Below are 15581 nucleotides of genomic sequence, written 5' to 3'. Positions count from 1 at the left end.
GTTACAGCATGAAATACTATTTAAAACTAAAACATTTTACATAACATTTATCTGTTCTATCTCACAATTCTGACTTTTTTTTCTTGCAAATGCAAGTTTACATCTCCTAATTCGTCCTTCCTAACTCGATTTAAATCAACTATGGTGAGTTTGTCAATTCTGAGGAAAAAAGGGCAGAAGTGTGGGATATAAACTCTGAGGAGCTGAGGAGAAAAGAGAAAATGATAAGTTGATTTTTCTTCTCAGAACTGTGAGATACACTCACAGTCAAAAGTTTTTGAACAGTAAGATTTTTAATGTTTTTAAAGAAGTCTCTTCTGCTCACCAAGCTGGCATTTATTTCATCCAAAATACAGCAAAAGCAGTAATATTGTGAAATATTTTTACTATTTAAAATAGCTGATTTGTATTTGAATATATTTTAAAATGTAATTACTGTGATCAAAGCTACATTTTTAGCATCATTACTCCAGTCTTCAGTGTCACACGTTCCTTCTGTCGTTCTAATATGCTGATTTGCTTTTCAAAAAACATTTTTACTATTATTTGCAATATTTATAACAGCTGAGTACATTTTTTCAGGATTTGCTGATGAATAGAAAGATCCAAAGATCAGTATTTCTTTGAAATAAAAAGGTTTTCGTAACATTATACACTATACCATTCAAAAGCTTGGAGTCAGTATAATTTTTTATTTTATTTTTTTGGGAGGAAAAGAAATTATAGAAATTAATACTTTTATTTATCAAGGATGCTTTAAATTGATCAAAAGTGATGATAAAGACATTTATAATGTTACAAAAGATTTCTATTTCAGATAAATGCTGTTCTTCCTAACTTCCTTTTCATCAGAGAAATCTGAAAAAAATATACTCGGTTGTTTTCATAATAATAATAATGATAATAATAATTTTTTGAGCAGCAAATCATAATATTAGAATGATTTCTGAAGGATTATGTGACTGGAGTAACGATGATAAAAATTCAGCTTCGTAATCACAGAAATAAATTACATTTTAAAATATATTCAAATAGAAAACAGTTATTTTAAATAGTAAAAATATTTTAAAATTGTACTGTTTCTGTGTGTGATTTTGGATCAAATAAATGCAGACTTGGTGAGCAGAAGATGCTTCTTTAAAAACATTCAAAACCTTTTCATAAAAAATCAAAAACTTTTGACTGGTAGTGTATAATCTAGGAATTGTAAGAAAAAAGTCAGAATGTTGAAATATAAACTCAAGTTGACCTTTTTTTATTCTTTATTCCATGACTTCCATAGACTGCTACTTGAAAACTGTCATTTTCTGAGCAAGAGCTCTGCCCACAAAAAAACAACAACAACAACAACAACAAAAAAACACCATCACTGTTTGCAAACACTGAATTGGTCTATATCAGCTATTTTACAATGGCCTCAAACATAGCTCATCAAACCAGAATTTAAAGTAGTTTGTATTTGTTTTATAATAATTCTGTAATTTAATTTAATTTAATTTAATTTAATTTCCTCAAGCATAACATGATGTGAAGCTGTTGCACTAATGTCATGTTTTAATTTTAATATTTCAATTTTTGTCATACCACCCACTCGTAGCTTAAATTGACCATTATTACCACCCTTGATGCAGTTATGTTACCATTCAAAAGGCTGGAGTCTTTTAAACTTCTTTTAAAGCATTTTTTACCAAGATTAATTTTTTTACAAACGGTTTTCTACAATACTATATTTTAAAATGTATTTTTTCCCCTGTGTTGGCAAAGCTACATTTTAAACAGCCATTACTCCAGTCTTCAGTGTCACATGAAAGAAATCATAATACGCTGATTTGCTGCTCGATTAACATTTCTTTCTTTTTTTTTTACATTTTCAAGATTGCAAACTGCTGATTTTTGTGGACAATAATATTTTTAATCAACAGAAAGTTAAAAAGATCAGCATATAAAGGAAATATATTTAAATATTATGCATTTCTTCACATGAATTTAATGAATCCTTGCTAGCAATAAAAATAAAATCTTACTGACCTCAAACTTTTAAATGGTAATGTATATGCAAACATATGCTGTAAACTGACATCACTGTTATAAATATGGTACGTCTAAGCTAACGTCTTACCTGTGTGAAGAATGGCTCATAGATCTCCACACCCTTGTCTGAACCTTGAGACAGGAACTCCCTCCCCCGTCTCCAGCTGTACCGCACCGGAGGGTTTGAATTGGCAGCGCAGCGCAGGAACACTGTCCTCTCATAGTAGAACTGCTCCTTTGCCTCTCCTATACTCTGATGGACCGTCACAATGGGGTCATCTAAATCTGAAATGTAAACGGATGGGTCGGTCACACTGATTTAGCATTGCTCAAATTGCCCTGAAAAATGGCCATGAGGCTTCTGTGAAGATGGTGGTACACAGCAACAGCCATCTAGAACCCTATCTACGTGTATTTAAAAAAAAAGGTTTCAACATACACAGGCAAGTATGGAAATGACAGAATGTAAATAAACAGAAAACTAGGTTACAGGTAAACAAAAACAACCATATTTAGGTTTATTTATGCCCGACTACATGCATTCATATTCATGCCCTAATTCCAAAAAGACATAAGCTCAATTCAAATGCATATGTGACACTAGGAAGAGTTGTACGCCACTGTTAACGTTGCTGCTAAATATACCTCTAAATGTGAAATAATTCAAACATTATAGTGTGATATAGCTGATATTTCCCCATTTCCTTCCAAGCTGCTCAGAGATTGAAGGCATAATTTGTCGAATTGCTTAATGAGCCAAAAACGACCTAAATTAAGAAGAAGCCCATAAAAGAATTGAAATTTACTGGAGCGCAATTCATACAGTAGCCTATTTATTACGGTCCAAGATAGACATAAATTACTTTCTACATTTTTAACTCATTTAACACCAACCTAACGCATTAAACACCAGTTAAAATGCATGTTTCTGAGATCAAATGCAATCTGGTAACACTTTACAATAAGGCTCTTTATGTTAACATGAGTTCATGCAATATCTAACATATAACAAATAGCAACGAGCAGTACATTATTAACCAGAATCAACAATGTGTATGTTAAATAAATAATAATAGTCATATTAAATAGAATAATTTATAAATTAAGGGAGACATCGAATGCAAAAATATGTTTGTATATAAATGTCTTGTATATAAATGTGTGGACACAACCACCCTACAATAACAGAAATCCATTCACTTGTATGTTTAATAACCAAAAAACCTAACAAGTCTCAATTATCAAGCCGTTTTGATTTTCTGAGCAGTATGATGTCATATTGTTTAAGCTCCACCCACGACTGATGACAGACTGTCCCTTATTAGCATATTTCTGCCCACAGCTAGGTGGAGGATAAAAAGGTTGTTTCACATGACTAGTTACAAACATTTAATGAAGACCCTAAAGAATCAAAATGGGCATGTGATGTCTCCTTCAATATTAAAGGAGGAGTTCACTTCCAGAACAACAATTTACAAATAATTTACTCACCCCCTTGTCATCCAAGATGTTCATGTCTTTCTGTCTTCAGTCGTAAAGAAACTATGGTTTTTGAGGAAAACATTTCAAGAGTTTTCTCCATATAATAGACTTCATTGTTGCCCCGATTTTGAACTTTCCAAAACGCAGTTTAAATGCAGCTTCAAGGGCTCTAAACGATCCCATTTGAGGAAGAAGGGTCTTATCTAGTGAAATGATCTGTCATTTTTTTTCAAAACATAAAAATGTGTATACTTCTTAAGCACAAAAGCTAGTGTAGCACAGGCTCTGGGATGCGTGTTCACAAAGCTACGAATTAGTGATAGGTCGTTCTTAAACGATTCTTTCATTTTGAACGAATCTTTAATGTGACTCGGGAAGAACAAGTCGTCTCGGGGAGTGATTCGTTCAGTCACGCATGCGCAACATCCTATTAGGTTCTGTACTGTAATTAGTTCACCTGTTTCGAGTCTTCCGGTTTTTCGAGTCGTTCGTTTATCTTATGGGGCTGTCACGTGATGAACGAATGACTCAAACCCAAAAACTTGTCAGATAAGAGGTGAGGTGAGCTAATCATAGACTAAAGACCCAAGTAAACAATGAATTAATCTTTTCTGTTTCTTATAGCATTATAGATTTGTTTTGTTTGTAGTGTGATTGACGTTTGTGTAAGCAGTAGATGTGTTAGGGAAGTAACATGTAACATTTGAATTATATTTTGCTAAAATGAATGAAATGATTTGAAAAAAGATTCGTTCATTTTGCTGAACGAGACTCAAAGGTCCGAGTCGGTAAAATGATCCGAACTTCCCATCACTACTACGAATCACTTGTAAGTTCATCGTCTGTGTACTGAAGGTGCGTTCACACCATATCAGAATTCCCGTAATTACGAGATTCCAACTTGTAAAAAGAGTTCACGTCCTTGTAGAATTTGTAATTACAACTTGTGAACTGGGAGTCTTCTGAGAGCTACGACTTGTACCACATGACCGCTGTACCACCTGACCAACGTAGGCTCTGTTTAGGCGTTGATAGTGTTGCCATAGAAAAGCATAATTCCGAGTCCGAGGACGTGAACAGCTCCGAGTAGAACGTCACATGTTGTCATCTCGAAATTACGGTAATTACGATATGGCGTGAACGCAGCATGAGTATGGCGAAAAACTCCATCTTATTTTCTCATACAACTTGACAGGAGGACATCGTTGTACCTTTTTGTTTGTAAACAGCTTTTACAAACTTACTTGCACTTACGCGTTCGCTTTGTAAACACTGGGTCTGTAGTTCCGCCTATGTTTTTGCGTGACCTTTCGACGTGACTCAATACTAGGTAGCATTGTGAACGCGCATCCCAGAGCCTGTGCTATACAAGCTTTTGTGCTTAAAAAGTATTTAAAAAAATACTATTAAAAAAATGGCAGATCGTTTCGCTAGATAAGACCCTTTTTCCTCGGCTGGGATCGTTTAGAGCCCTTTGAAGCTGCATTTAAACTACATTTTGGAAGTTCAAAATCGGGGCACCAATTAAGTCCATTATATCCTGAAATGTTTTCCTCAAAAACCATAATTTCTTTACGACTGAAGACAGAAAGACATGAACATCTTGGATGACAAGGGGCTGAGTAGATTATTTGTGAATTGTTGTTCTGGAAGTGGACTTCTCCTTTAATCTGTATCAATAAATCCAATTTATTGTTTGTTCTTGCATTAACTAATGTAAACACATTGAATCACACTGTAAAGTGTTTCCTGAAATCTCTGTATTCGTTTTTTTAAGATCCAAAAAGTAAAATAAAATCTATGCAACATGTTATAATGAAAGCATAGCCTTGCAATACTACCGAACAATTTTTGCTTAATATTTTAGTTCAGTTTGGAAAAATTAACAAATTTAAACACTTTGAAAGCAGTGGTAAGTGGGTGCCAAAAACATACAAGCGTTAACAGCGAACATAATGTCTAAAATGATGGACCACTCGGTCGCCTGTATTGTGGCACTTGAATTGTGAGTATTTTTACAACCGTCATTTTTTTCAAGAGCCACAATAATTATCACTGAGTGCTTGAATGAGGAGCCATGCGCTTTTACAGACTTCCCTCAAAGCACAAGCCTACCTCCAATCCCAGCTATCAATAAATCATGCCTTTCAACATCTTTCTTTCTCCCGTTTCAAATCATTAATCAACCCACTCGCTAACTATTTGACAGACAGCATTGGCAGGATTTCCTGCATGCCAGGTTATATTTTTAATACCTAACTTACAGGTTTGCAATACAGGTTTGGAATGATATGAGAGTGAATAAATGATGACAGAAAATTGAAATTTTGGGGTGAAAAAGGTCACTGATTTATTCACGATTCAAAGTTTTTGTTGAGCACTTAAATGCAGTCAATATTGCTACTGTCCATCCTGAGCGCTTTAAACTAATGACTAGTGAGTGCTGCCACACTTAGAGACAACACAGGCACTCCGAATCGAAGCACTCAGTTGTTTATCGGCAGTGTGTTGGCTGTTCTTTATCAATGACATGTGTCTAGGCTTTGATCACTGCATCAGGAGTAGCATGTCTCTGATCGATAAAAGCGAGTGCCCACCAGCGAATAGTCCACCATGAAGCTGGAATAAAAATGACAAGCTGAGGCCTGTTCTCTAATTCAAGGGTAATGACTTGCTCCTCATTGTCTCCCCACGGCAATGCTGCCTGCCATCGTCCATCGCTCCTCCTATTCATCTCTCCGTGCTACCGTAAATCACTTTACAACATCTATGGCTCCTCCGTGTCTGTAGGGAACAGAAGCAACACACAACTCCTTTTTTGACAGGTCGTGATAGCTTTTGATGGTTCCGATAGCAAAGGAGTAAACCTTTGAAACTCGGAAAAATTCGGGAGCTGGCTTACTGACACTGATGTCTCTTTGAAGAGTAATCCTCATTTTCATTTCACTCATTCATTAAACCTCTCGTTTTACGTATTTCGTCACCTATTCAAAGGCATGGGTTTGATTTTAACAAAGTCTATGGTTGCCAGAACTTCAAGAGTCAGTAATGAGGCCATGTGGCACCTCCAAGAAAATAAAAGTGTTCGCGGACTTAAAATGATGACGTGTGTGAGTGCAAAACTCTTTGAAAGAGACCTAGATGAGATATGCTCTTATGATGAGTCACATAAAAAAATCTGACTGTCTGGCTTTTGATGATCTAAGAATGTGCTAGACGAGAAATACATGAAATAACACATGCTCCATTATAGCCCAGATATTGCAAGTCCGACCATATCAGAGGTAATTCATTTCAAACATAAAGTGGTAATGAAACATATGCAGAGTTAATGGTTTCCATAAATCACTGGTGTGATGAGACACCTCAATGTATTCTTTGCTATATTTTAAGTTTGCCGTCGGAAAGATTTTTTAATGTTTTTGAAAGAAGTCTCTTATTCTTAAGGGATGCATGCATTTGACAAAAAAGGGTCAAAACTGTGGTATTCTGAAATATTGTTTTAATTCAATGGAGCTGTTTTTTATTTGAATATATTTTAAGATACAGTTTATTCCTGTGATAGCAAAGCTGCATTTTTAGAATCATTACTCAAGTCTTTAGTGTCACATGATCCTTCAGAAATCATTTTAATATGCTGATTTGGTGCTCAAGAAACATTTCTAATTATCAATGTTGAAAAAAGTAGTAACACTTTACAATAAGGTGTCATTTGTTAAAGGTACACTAAGCAATTTTTAAAAAATGGACTGTGTCCCAAAACACACTTGCAGCCAATCAGCAATCAGGGGCGTGTCTTGTAAAAATAAACAGAAGAGAGCGCTCAATTTGAATACACAGGATGGATATTAGCAGATCGACTATAGATAGAGAGAAATGGAAGATAAAAAAGAGGAAAATATCGGAGGAACAAAACATTAAAAAGAAGGGTTGCGATCAGGCAAGAGGTAGGACCCGTGTAAATATCAGAGCAGCTTTCCAGCGGCTTTCCACCAAGGTTACGTTGTTTCTTTTTGATAGCTGAGTAACGTTGATTTTGCAATGTTTCACACAACTTATCTGTGTTGGCTTTTGTTTTACTATGCTTGTGTGTCATGTTCGCTTGTTTCCGCAATCACCGTTATGCCAATCCATTTGCGTTTGTTTTGGTGCTTTCAAAAGTCAACATCGTTTGTCAAAAATCGCTTAGTGCACCTTTAATATTAGTTAATGCATTAATTAACATGACAGAACAATGAACAATACAATAATTACACTATTTATTCATCTTTGTTCATGTCAGTTAATAAAAATACAGTTGTTCATTGTTCGTTCATGTTAGTTCACAGTGCATTAACTAATGACAAACACAACTTATGATTTTAATAATGCATTAGTAAATGCTGAAATGAACATTAAATAAGCCTAATAAATGCTGTGGAAATATTGTTCATTCTTAGTTCATGTTCATATTAACTAATGAACCTTATTGTAAAGTGTCACCAAAATAGTTTTAAATGGTAGTAGAAAACAGTGCTGCTTAAATGTTTTGCTTATCTTTGATTAATCTTATCTAAATTAATTTAGCATTTAATAATAAACAGCTTTTGAAATAGAAATATACTGTAAAATTATAAATGTGTTTACTGTCACTTTAAATATATTTAATGCATCAAATATTTATTTATAAAACATAATGATAAAACAGTAATTATGAATGTATTAAAAGCAAGTATGAATCTCATCAAGTTAGTGTTTTTAGGCATTTTATATTTGTTCCAAAATAATAACTCACGTAATAATTTAAACATAATATTTTTTGTGAACTTATGTTCAGCTGTTCTTTTTAATAATTCACTTTTAACTATTTTTGAATTTTTCAGACCATCAGTCATCAAAACTCAGTAAATATTGGTCACAGACAGATATTTACTTTAAATTTCACCAAGCTAATTACTCACTAAAACTCTCACAGATGTTTTCATGCAATTTTAAGTGTTATTTTGATGTAACAAAGTGGTTATATTTAAGTGTAAGAGTTGTTTACTTACTTTTTTAAGTTGGTCTTCCCATTAACGCCATTATATTGTTCATTCAAACGGATTCACAAACACCGAACGCGCACAAATACAAGAGGCGGGATTTATCACATGAACCAATCGTAGGTGATCATAACCAGTTATATCCAATCATATCATGATGGAGGCATTGCCTCTTCTCATGTGACTTTCCCCATTCATTCTCAATTACCCCCCACCAAACTCGCTGCACACTTTAAGTGGTCTGTTAAAACTCAATGAGCTCAGGGGAGGCGAGAGAGACTCCTGTTGTAACTTTACCTTCTGGTGTCGTTGATGGACAATGTTTCTTTAGAAAAACAAGTGATTAATACACTTTTTAACATTATTTTTTGTAATACTGCCATTGTTTTATTTTTGTACTACAAATTTTCTCATCCATTATTTAGCTTCCTTGGAGAAAATGCCCTTGATGTATAAAATCAGGTAAAACTGCACATATACAGCAATGAAAACTTTAGCTATTATAGATAGCATAAGTAAGTAATACTATACCTTGCCTTGTGGGTACAATGCTGATGGAATTAATTTTTTATTATTAGTAAATGTCCTCATACAGTACAGTTTCCTTGAGCACTGCCTTGTGTCAATGTCCAGTCATTAACACATTTTGCTATTGTGTCTCTATCATCAATTGACACCATAAGTGGACAAAATATTTTCTAAGCAGCTATTTAGCAGAGGCTTTTATTTAAAGTGACTTACTGTACATTTATATCAGGGACATTTATTGCTGAAGGGCACAAAGGTTGTGGCTAATGGCTAGCTCCTAAAGAGGCTGAGATTTAGTCACTATAACGCTCTGTTTTGTTAGCAAATATTGTGCTAAAGTAGGCATGTAAAATATGCTTGGAATTTGTTCTACTGTCTCTCTCAGAGCTGCATAAAGCAGCTAGTGAGAGACGCATTAACGCTTAGAAAACGTTCTGGCCCATTATAAACAATGCTGGAAGGTCATCCAGCCATGATAAATTATTTAGATTACTGTGCTTAACATTTATTTTTTTCAGAGAAATGTTTTTGAATAATGGGCGCTCATAATAGCTTAACAAGCAAAGGATTAAAAAAAAACATTCCTAGTTTTTTTTTCCATTCTGCAAGAGAAATGCAAAGTTAAAAATGAATGCACTTTCAGCAAGCTTAAAGGTATATACGCATTTAAAAAAGCTGTAAATATGTAGCAATTGTTGTAATGCTACAATTAAAAGTTTGCAGTACAAAAGCAACAGTGAGCCCAGAAAGGCACTACAGCAAACACTTCTGCTTATAAGTGTGTCTTTCCAACTGATTATCCGTGATTCGTAACCTAAGGATTTAAGTGAAGTGCTGAATCAAGGTTGAGTATGAGCCTCAAAAGCTAAAAGGGAGATGCAGGCACAGTCAGCAAAGGCTAATACCAAGCTATCGTTGACTCGCAGGAGTGTGTGTCAAGTGTGTGGTTTTTATGCCGACAGGCGGATGAGCTTGTTAACTCACAGTAGACGTCCACTCGGATGGATTTGATGGCGGGTGTGCCGAGGCCGTTCTCAGCCTTACAGTAATAGCGGCCGCCCTGGTGCCTCTGGATGCGGGTTATGCGCAGTGTCTCGTTGAATACGCTGGAGTCCTGGAAGCGGTCAGTAGCACTTCCTGCAGTCTTGGTCCATCGTATCTGATGCAGAACAAAGAGACGGAAACAAAAATCACATCGGCTTAGAATGAAAATCATCAGCTAGTGAACAGTCTGAAATCATTGTTTCAATAATATATAAGAAATATGACAACAATGGTGGCATAGATTTAGCTATTTTTGCTATTATAAAATCTGAATTTTCAGGCTGGTACTTATGCATGTTTGCATTCTCTAGAGTAGAGAAAAACAGACAATGTCTCAATTTAAAAAAGACTGGCTCTGTTAACTGAAAGGCGGGACCTTCATTCCTACAGACGCCATAATAAATGTGGCGAGCTTCCCATTCGTTTTTCTCCGAGTGGTTCTTCTCCTCCTCTGTATCTGTCTCTGGTGAAGCACATTGGCTCACAGACCTTCAAACATGGAAATACTGATAAAATTACAAAATTATGATCATATTGTTCGTGTTTAAAGGTCAAAATTAAACTGTACAATTTTAATATTGGATATATACAATTATAGTATTTATTAATATTTTAAATCGTTTTAACTTTGGTTTAATTTTAGTAATTTTGCTATGTGTAATTTTTTTTATATTTTCATTTAGCTTTTTTATCTTGCTAAATTTACTACTTTAAATTAAACATTTATTTCAGTTACTTGACAAGGAAACATTTCAATTTTTTAATACTGTATTTAGATTTTATTTCAGCTTTCAATTAACATAAACAATATTTAAAAAAAATAATTTTAGTTAATAACAACATTGACATGAAACAACTAACAAATCATTTTACTTCCATACTTAGATAAAAATGATTCTGTCTGAAATAAATGCTAGAGAAAAACAAATACTACAGAAAAACAATGCAATTTCTACATGAAAAAAAGTTAGATCAGGCAGTAATAAAAAAAAAAGTAAGTAAATTCTCTCTCTTTCTCTTTAATATGTGACCCCGGACCACAAAACCAGTCATAAGTGTCAATTTTTCGAAACTGAGCTTTATACATCATCTGAAAGCTGAAATAAGCTTTCCATTGATGTATGGTTTGTTAGGATAGGACAATATTTGGTCGAGATACAACTATTTGAATATATGGAATCTGAGGGTGCAAAAAAATCAAAATATTGAGAAAATCACCTTTAAAGTTGTCCAAATGAAACTCTTACTAATGCATAATACTAATCAAAAATAAAGTTTTTATATATTTACCGTAGGAATTTTACAAAAAATCTTCATGAAACATGATCTTTACTTAATTTCCTAATGATTTTTGGCATAAAAGAAAAATCAATAATTTTGACCCATACAATGTATTTTTGGCTATTGCTACAAATATACCCCAGCAACTTTAGACTGGTTTTGTGGTCCAGGGTCACATATAGTAGTAATATAGTACTCAATTCAAGCTTGTAGCATTAAATTAAAAGTAGCGTTAATTAAAAGTGTAAATATCACTGTTATAAATTTAAGTAAAACCTATTACACTTTTCTGACACTGGTGTTCCCGTCATGCACTGGCCATGAATAATTAATAAGGTTGATTTTTTTGCTGTTTTCTAGTTGTCTTTACACTGTTTTATCACTGCTTTTATTGTTAAGATTAGTAACTTGTGATTTTTTTTTTACATCTGGACATCATTTTCTATTTAAAATGACACATTCATACTCAGAAATGATCCACAGAATGTTACCATCTTTGTGTATTGTGTACCAAGTATTAAAGTCTCTGTGGTCACGTGAGTGCTGCATTACTAATTATGCAGATTAGTTATTATTTACATACAGTTTTCTGAGTAGCACATACACTTTCAAAGCATGGATAAATTCAGTACTAGATTGCGTAAAATCAAAGTATTGAAAAGTAAGCTTTGACTTTGAAGTAAAACTTACTCTAAACTTTTACTGGCCAAGCTGAAATTACTTATTTTCTTTGTTATATTAACTTAACTTACGTAAGTACACTGTAAAAAACAATTTGTTGAGTCAACTTAAAATAATTTGTAACCTGGCTGCCTTAAAATTTTAAGTTCAGTCAACTCAAAAAAAGTTTATTCAACTCTAAATGTTAAATTATACTAAGTGACAGCTTAGATATTTGAGTTGAATCAACTTAAAATTTTAAGGCAGCTGGGTTACTTACCCATATGTTAAGTTTAGCAGACACAAATATCTAAGTTGTAACTTAGTACAACTTAACATTTCAAGTTGACTAAACTTATTTTAGTTGACTGAACTTAAAATTTTAAGGCAGCAACGTAACAAATTATTTTAAGCTGTAATTAACATGATCAACATCCAGAAACGTAGCACGGAGATCGGTTAAAATAGTCCATGTGTCATCAGGGGTTCAACCGCAATTATACAAAGCTAAGAGAATACCTTTTCTATGCAAAGAAAACAAAAATAATGATTTTATTCAATGATTCATCTCCTCCGTACTACCGAAGCGCCATTTTGGAGTGTATCCACTGAACGCAAACAGCGTACGCTGTTCTATGTCACGCAGATACGCTGTTTATGTCATTTACGCTTTGATTTGAATGAAAACAGCATATCCACGTGGCGCAGCTGACACAGAACAGCGTACGCTGTTTGCGTTCAATGGATGCACTCCAAAATGGCGCTATTATGATACAGAGGAGATGAATCATTGAATAAAATTGTTATTTTTGTTTTCTTTGCATAAAAAAATCATTCTCGTAGCTTTGTATAATTGCGGTTGAACCCCTGATGACACATGGATTATTTTACCGATCTCCTTGCTACTTTGATCGTGTTCATTACATTGCTGACTATGGGCTCTATTTTCATTTTGGGGTTGAATAACCCTTTTAATTTAATTACGCAGTATTTACTTAATTTCTTTATGAATGTTAATAGTAAGTAGATTTTACTCAACAATAACAGCTAAACCGTACAGAGCCATAGCAGTAAAATCTACTTCAAATTTGTTAGTGCAATTTGTTACGAAGATTTTATCAAGTAAATCTTACAAGTTCGTTTTTTCAGTGAGGATATGAAACAAGACTGAAAAAAACAAAACAAAACAAAAAACAGGTACTTTGTAATGGCTTATTTTCTCCCCAACACTATATGAAACCGCTTGGGGCAGCGATGTATCTAATACAGAGAAATCATCTCCAGCTCATGTCAAAAGTTTTGTCATACCACTAATGAGTCTAATATTACTAAACGTGCTATTGAAAATATTTCAGTGACTTCTAATCGTGATGCTGCTGTTTACATTAAGGTTTTGACTTGGAAATGAGCAAACGCTCGACCACAAATCTGATCTCCAGATCAATACATGGCATAAGCTCTTTTTGGATGATAATTATTTCTCAGCAGGATGTCTGTAAAGCAAAATCTGCATGTCATGAATTTGGATCGCAATTAATTCACAGAGGACGGAGGTCTTCTGTGATTTGACAGCTTGGAGGTTTCTCACAGGGTTCTACAAGATATGTCTCTAAATTATGTCTATTCTTAGTCACTCCACATAATAACACATATAAACTACAGGTTTATTTATGAAAATATATTCATATTAATGCCCAATTTGACCAGTTTAGATGATTTTCCTGTTATTAAGTTTTTTCTTTGTCACCCCACTTGTAATAACATGTATATTCTTAAGGTTTGTATATTAAAGCATATTCACAATAATATCCCATTTACATGATTTGCCTCTTCTAGTATTTTAATAATACCGTTTTAGCCTATAAATCAACATATATCTATATTAATGTCCAATTTTTCCAGTTTGTTGCTTTTTTCTTAGTCCCTCCATACATTTTTTTTGTCAAATAAGTTTTTTATTTAGTCATCAAATAACCTTGCAATAATTACAAGTTAGTCCCTCCATACATTTTAACAGCTTACAGTTTTCCTCAAAATGACAATTTTTCTTAGTCACAGTGGTGTTTTTTTTAATAATAAGCATGTTTTCCACAACACATAGCATCAAAGAGTATAGCTACAGCACAGGGGTGGTCTAAAAAGTGATTTTAAAAACAATTTTTCTATCGATTCATTCTTGTAAACTGTTCGATTTAAAACGGAATTAAATTCGCACACAAACCTGCAGCTCGACTGCAAACAGCATGAAATACAGCGCAGCATTTTCTCCCGAGACGTGGGAGAAAAACAGCAAGATTTTTGATTCGGACAGCAATAAAATCACTGACTACCACCTGTAAGTGTTGAAATTACATAGTTCCCCGAAGGAATATATTTACAGCCTGAATAGGACTACAGATTATTTATCAAAACAGTAAATATGTTTAATACACTGTATAAATACCACTTTTTAGAACAACGTGACCCCAAACTATTATTGCCTTACTTAATTGCCTCATTAAAATTTTATATGGCAAACAAACATTTTTCATGGTAAACAAACAAAAAAATTGTATGCACATCTCAAATAGCAATTAGCTTTTATCAGCACACACACACAAATATAGTTTAACTTAGAAGGAAGCATGGAGAGACCAGGGAAAAGATGCTGTTAACGAAGCATAGAGAGAGGGAGAGAGATTCTGTAGCTCCCTCTGTGTACTTGTCTGCCAACCAGCCAGACAAGTGGAGCAAATTGCCCATTCAGGCCTGGCTTGGCCTTACCGAGTCCTGAGTGAGACTTACTGTGTAGATGACCTACATTACAACAGAACCCCCCTTTATCATCCCTGCTGCTCAAGAACCTCAGAGGCGGGAGCAGCTCAGCTTGAGTCCAGCTACAAAGATCAAAGCTCCGCCTTCCTCTTGCAAGCCGCAACTTCTTCCTCACCCTAACTATTAGCCCCTCTCCTACTAATTGAAAGCATTTCCAGCTCCGCAATTTCAAAAGACCAAGCGATGCTTTCACCCAGGCCTTGGTTTTCCTTCATGAAGAGATAGAAAAAAAATGACGGTTTGGAGCCCAACAGAGTCGTAACCTTTGGAAGTGGCAGAATGAAATCCATTTCATGCTTTGCTGAGGATAGAGGGCGGGCAGATTTGTTTACACACGTATTGGATGTTGGTTAGGAATAACGGCGTATTGGAACTCGTAGGGCTTAGATACGCTGGCTTTCTTTTTGAGCTTGAACAGGAAATAAGGCAGCTAAAGAAAACTGCTTAGCCCTGTATGTCTGCATGCACTGAGGTGGGCTATAGCTGACAGCGCACAAATAGGAATTCCTACTTTCAGAGGTGAGAAAGTGAAACTGAATAATCGTTTGGCCATTATCTGACGGCAATTCTGTAGAATATGTTAGAAAAGATGACTTGCTCCAATCCTTAAGACTTATTGTACTTTTAATGTATGCATTCGAGACTTTGGGACTGTGTGGAATAAAACACTACCGTATAAATCAAAAGCCTCAGTTTTATTATTTATTTCTGTGTTAGTGG

The 15581-nt window shown here is 34.4% G+C and overlaps 1 protein-coding gene across 1 annotated transcript in view; it reads right to left on the bottom strand.

Moving 5' to 3' along the window:
• Positions 1 to 15581, bottom strand: part of mdga2a (MAM domain containing glycosylphosphatidylinositol anchor 2a) — a 194019-nt gene that overhangs the window by 112609 nt on the left and 65829 nt on the right. The window contains exons 3-4 of the mRNA XM_051133144.1: positions 10047 to 10221; positions 2120 to 2316 (exon numbers count right to left, since the gene is read on the bottom strand). Of these exons, the coding sequence (XP_050989101.1) occupies positions 2120 to 2316; positions 10047 to 10221 (372 nt within the window). The remainder of the gene's footprint in view (positions 1 to 2119; positions 2317 to 10046; positions 10222 to 15581) is intronic.

This window comes from Labeo rohita, chromosome 17 (assembly GCF_022985175.1).
Source record: "Labeo rohita strain BAU-BD-2019 chromosome 17, IGBB_LRoh.1.0, whole genome shotgun sequence".
In the NCBI taxonomy this organism is placed as follows: Eukaryota; Metazoa; Chordata; class Actinopteri; order Cypriniformes; family Cyprinidae; genus Labeo; species Labeo rohita.
Note: the sequence above shows the minus strand (reverse complement) of the source record. Positions and strands in the feature narration are given on the sequence as shown.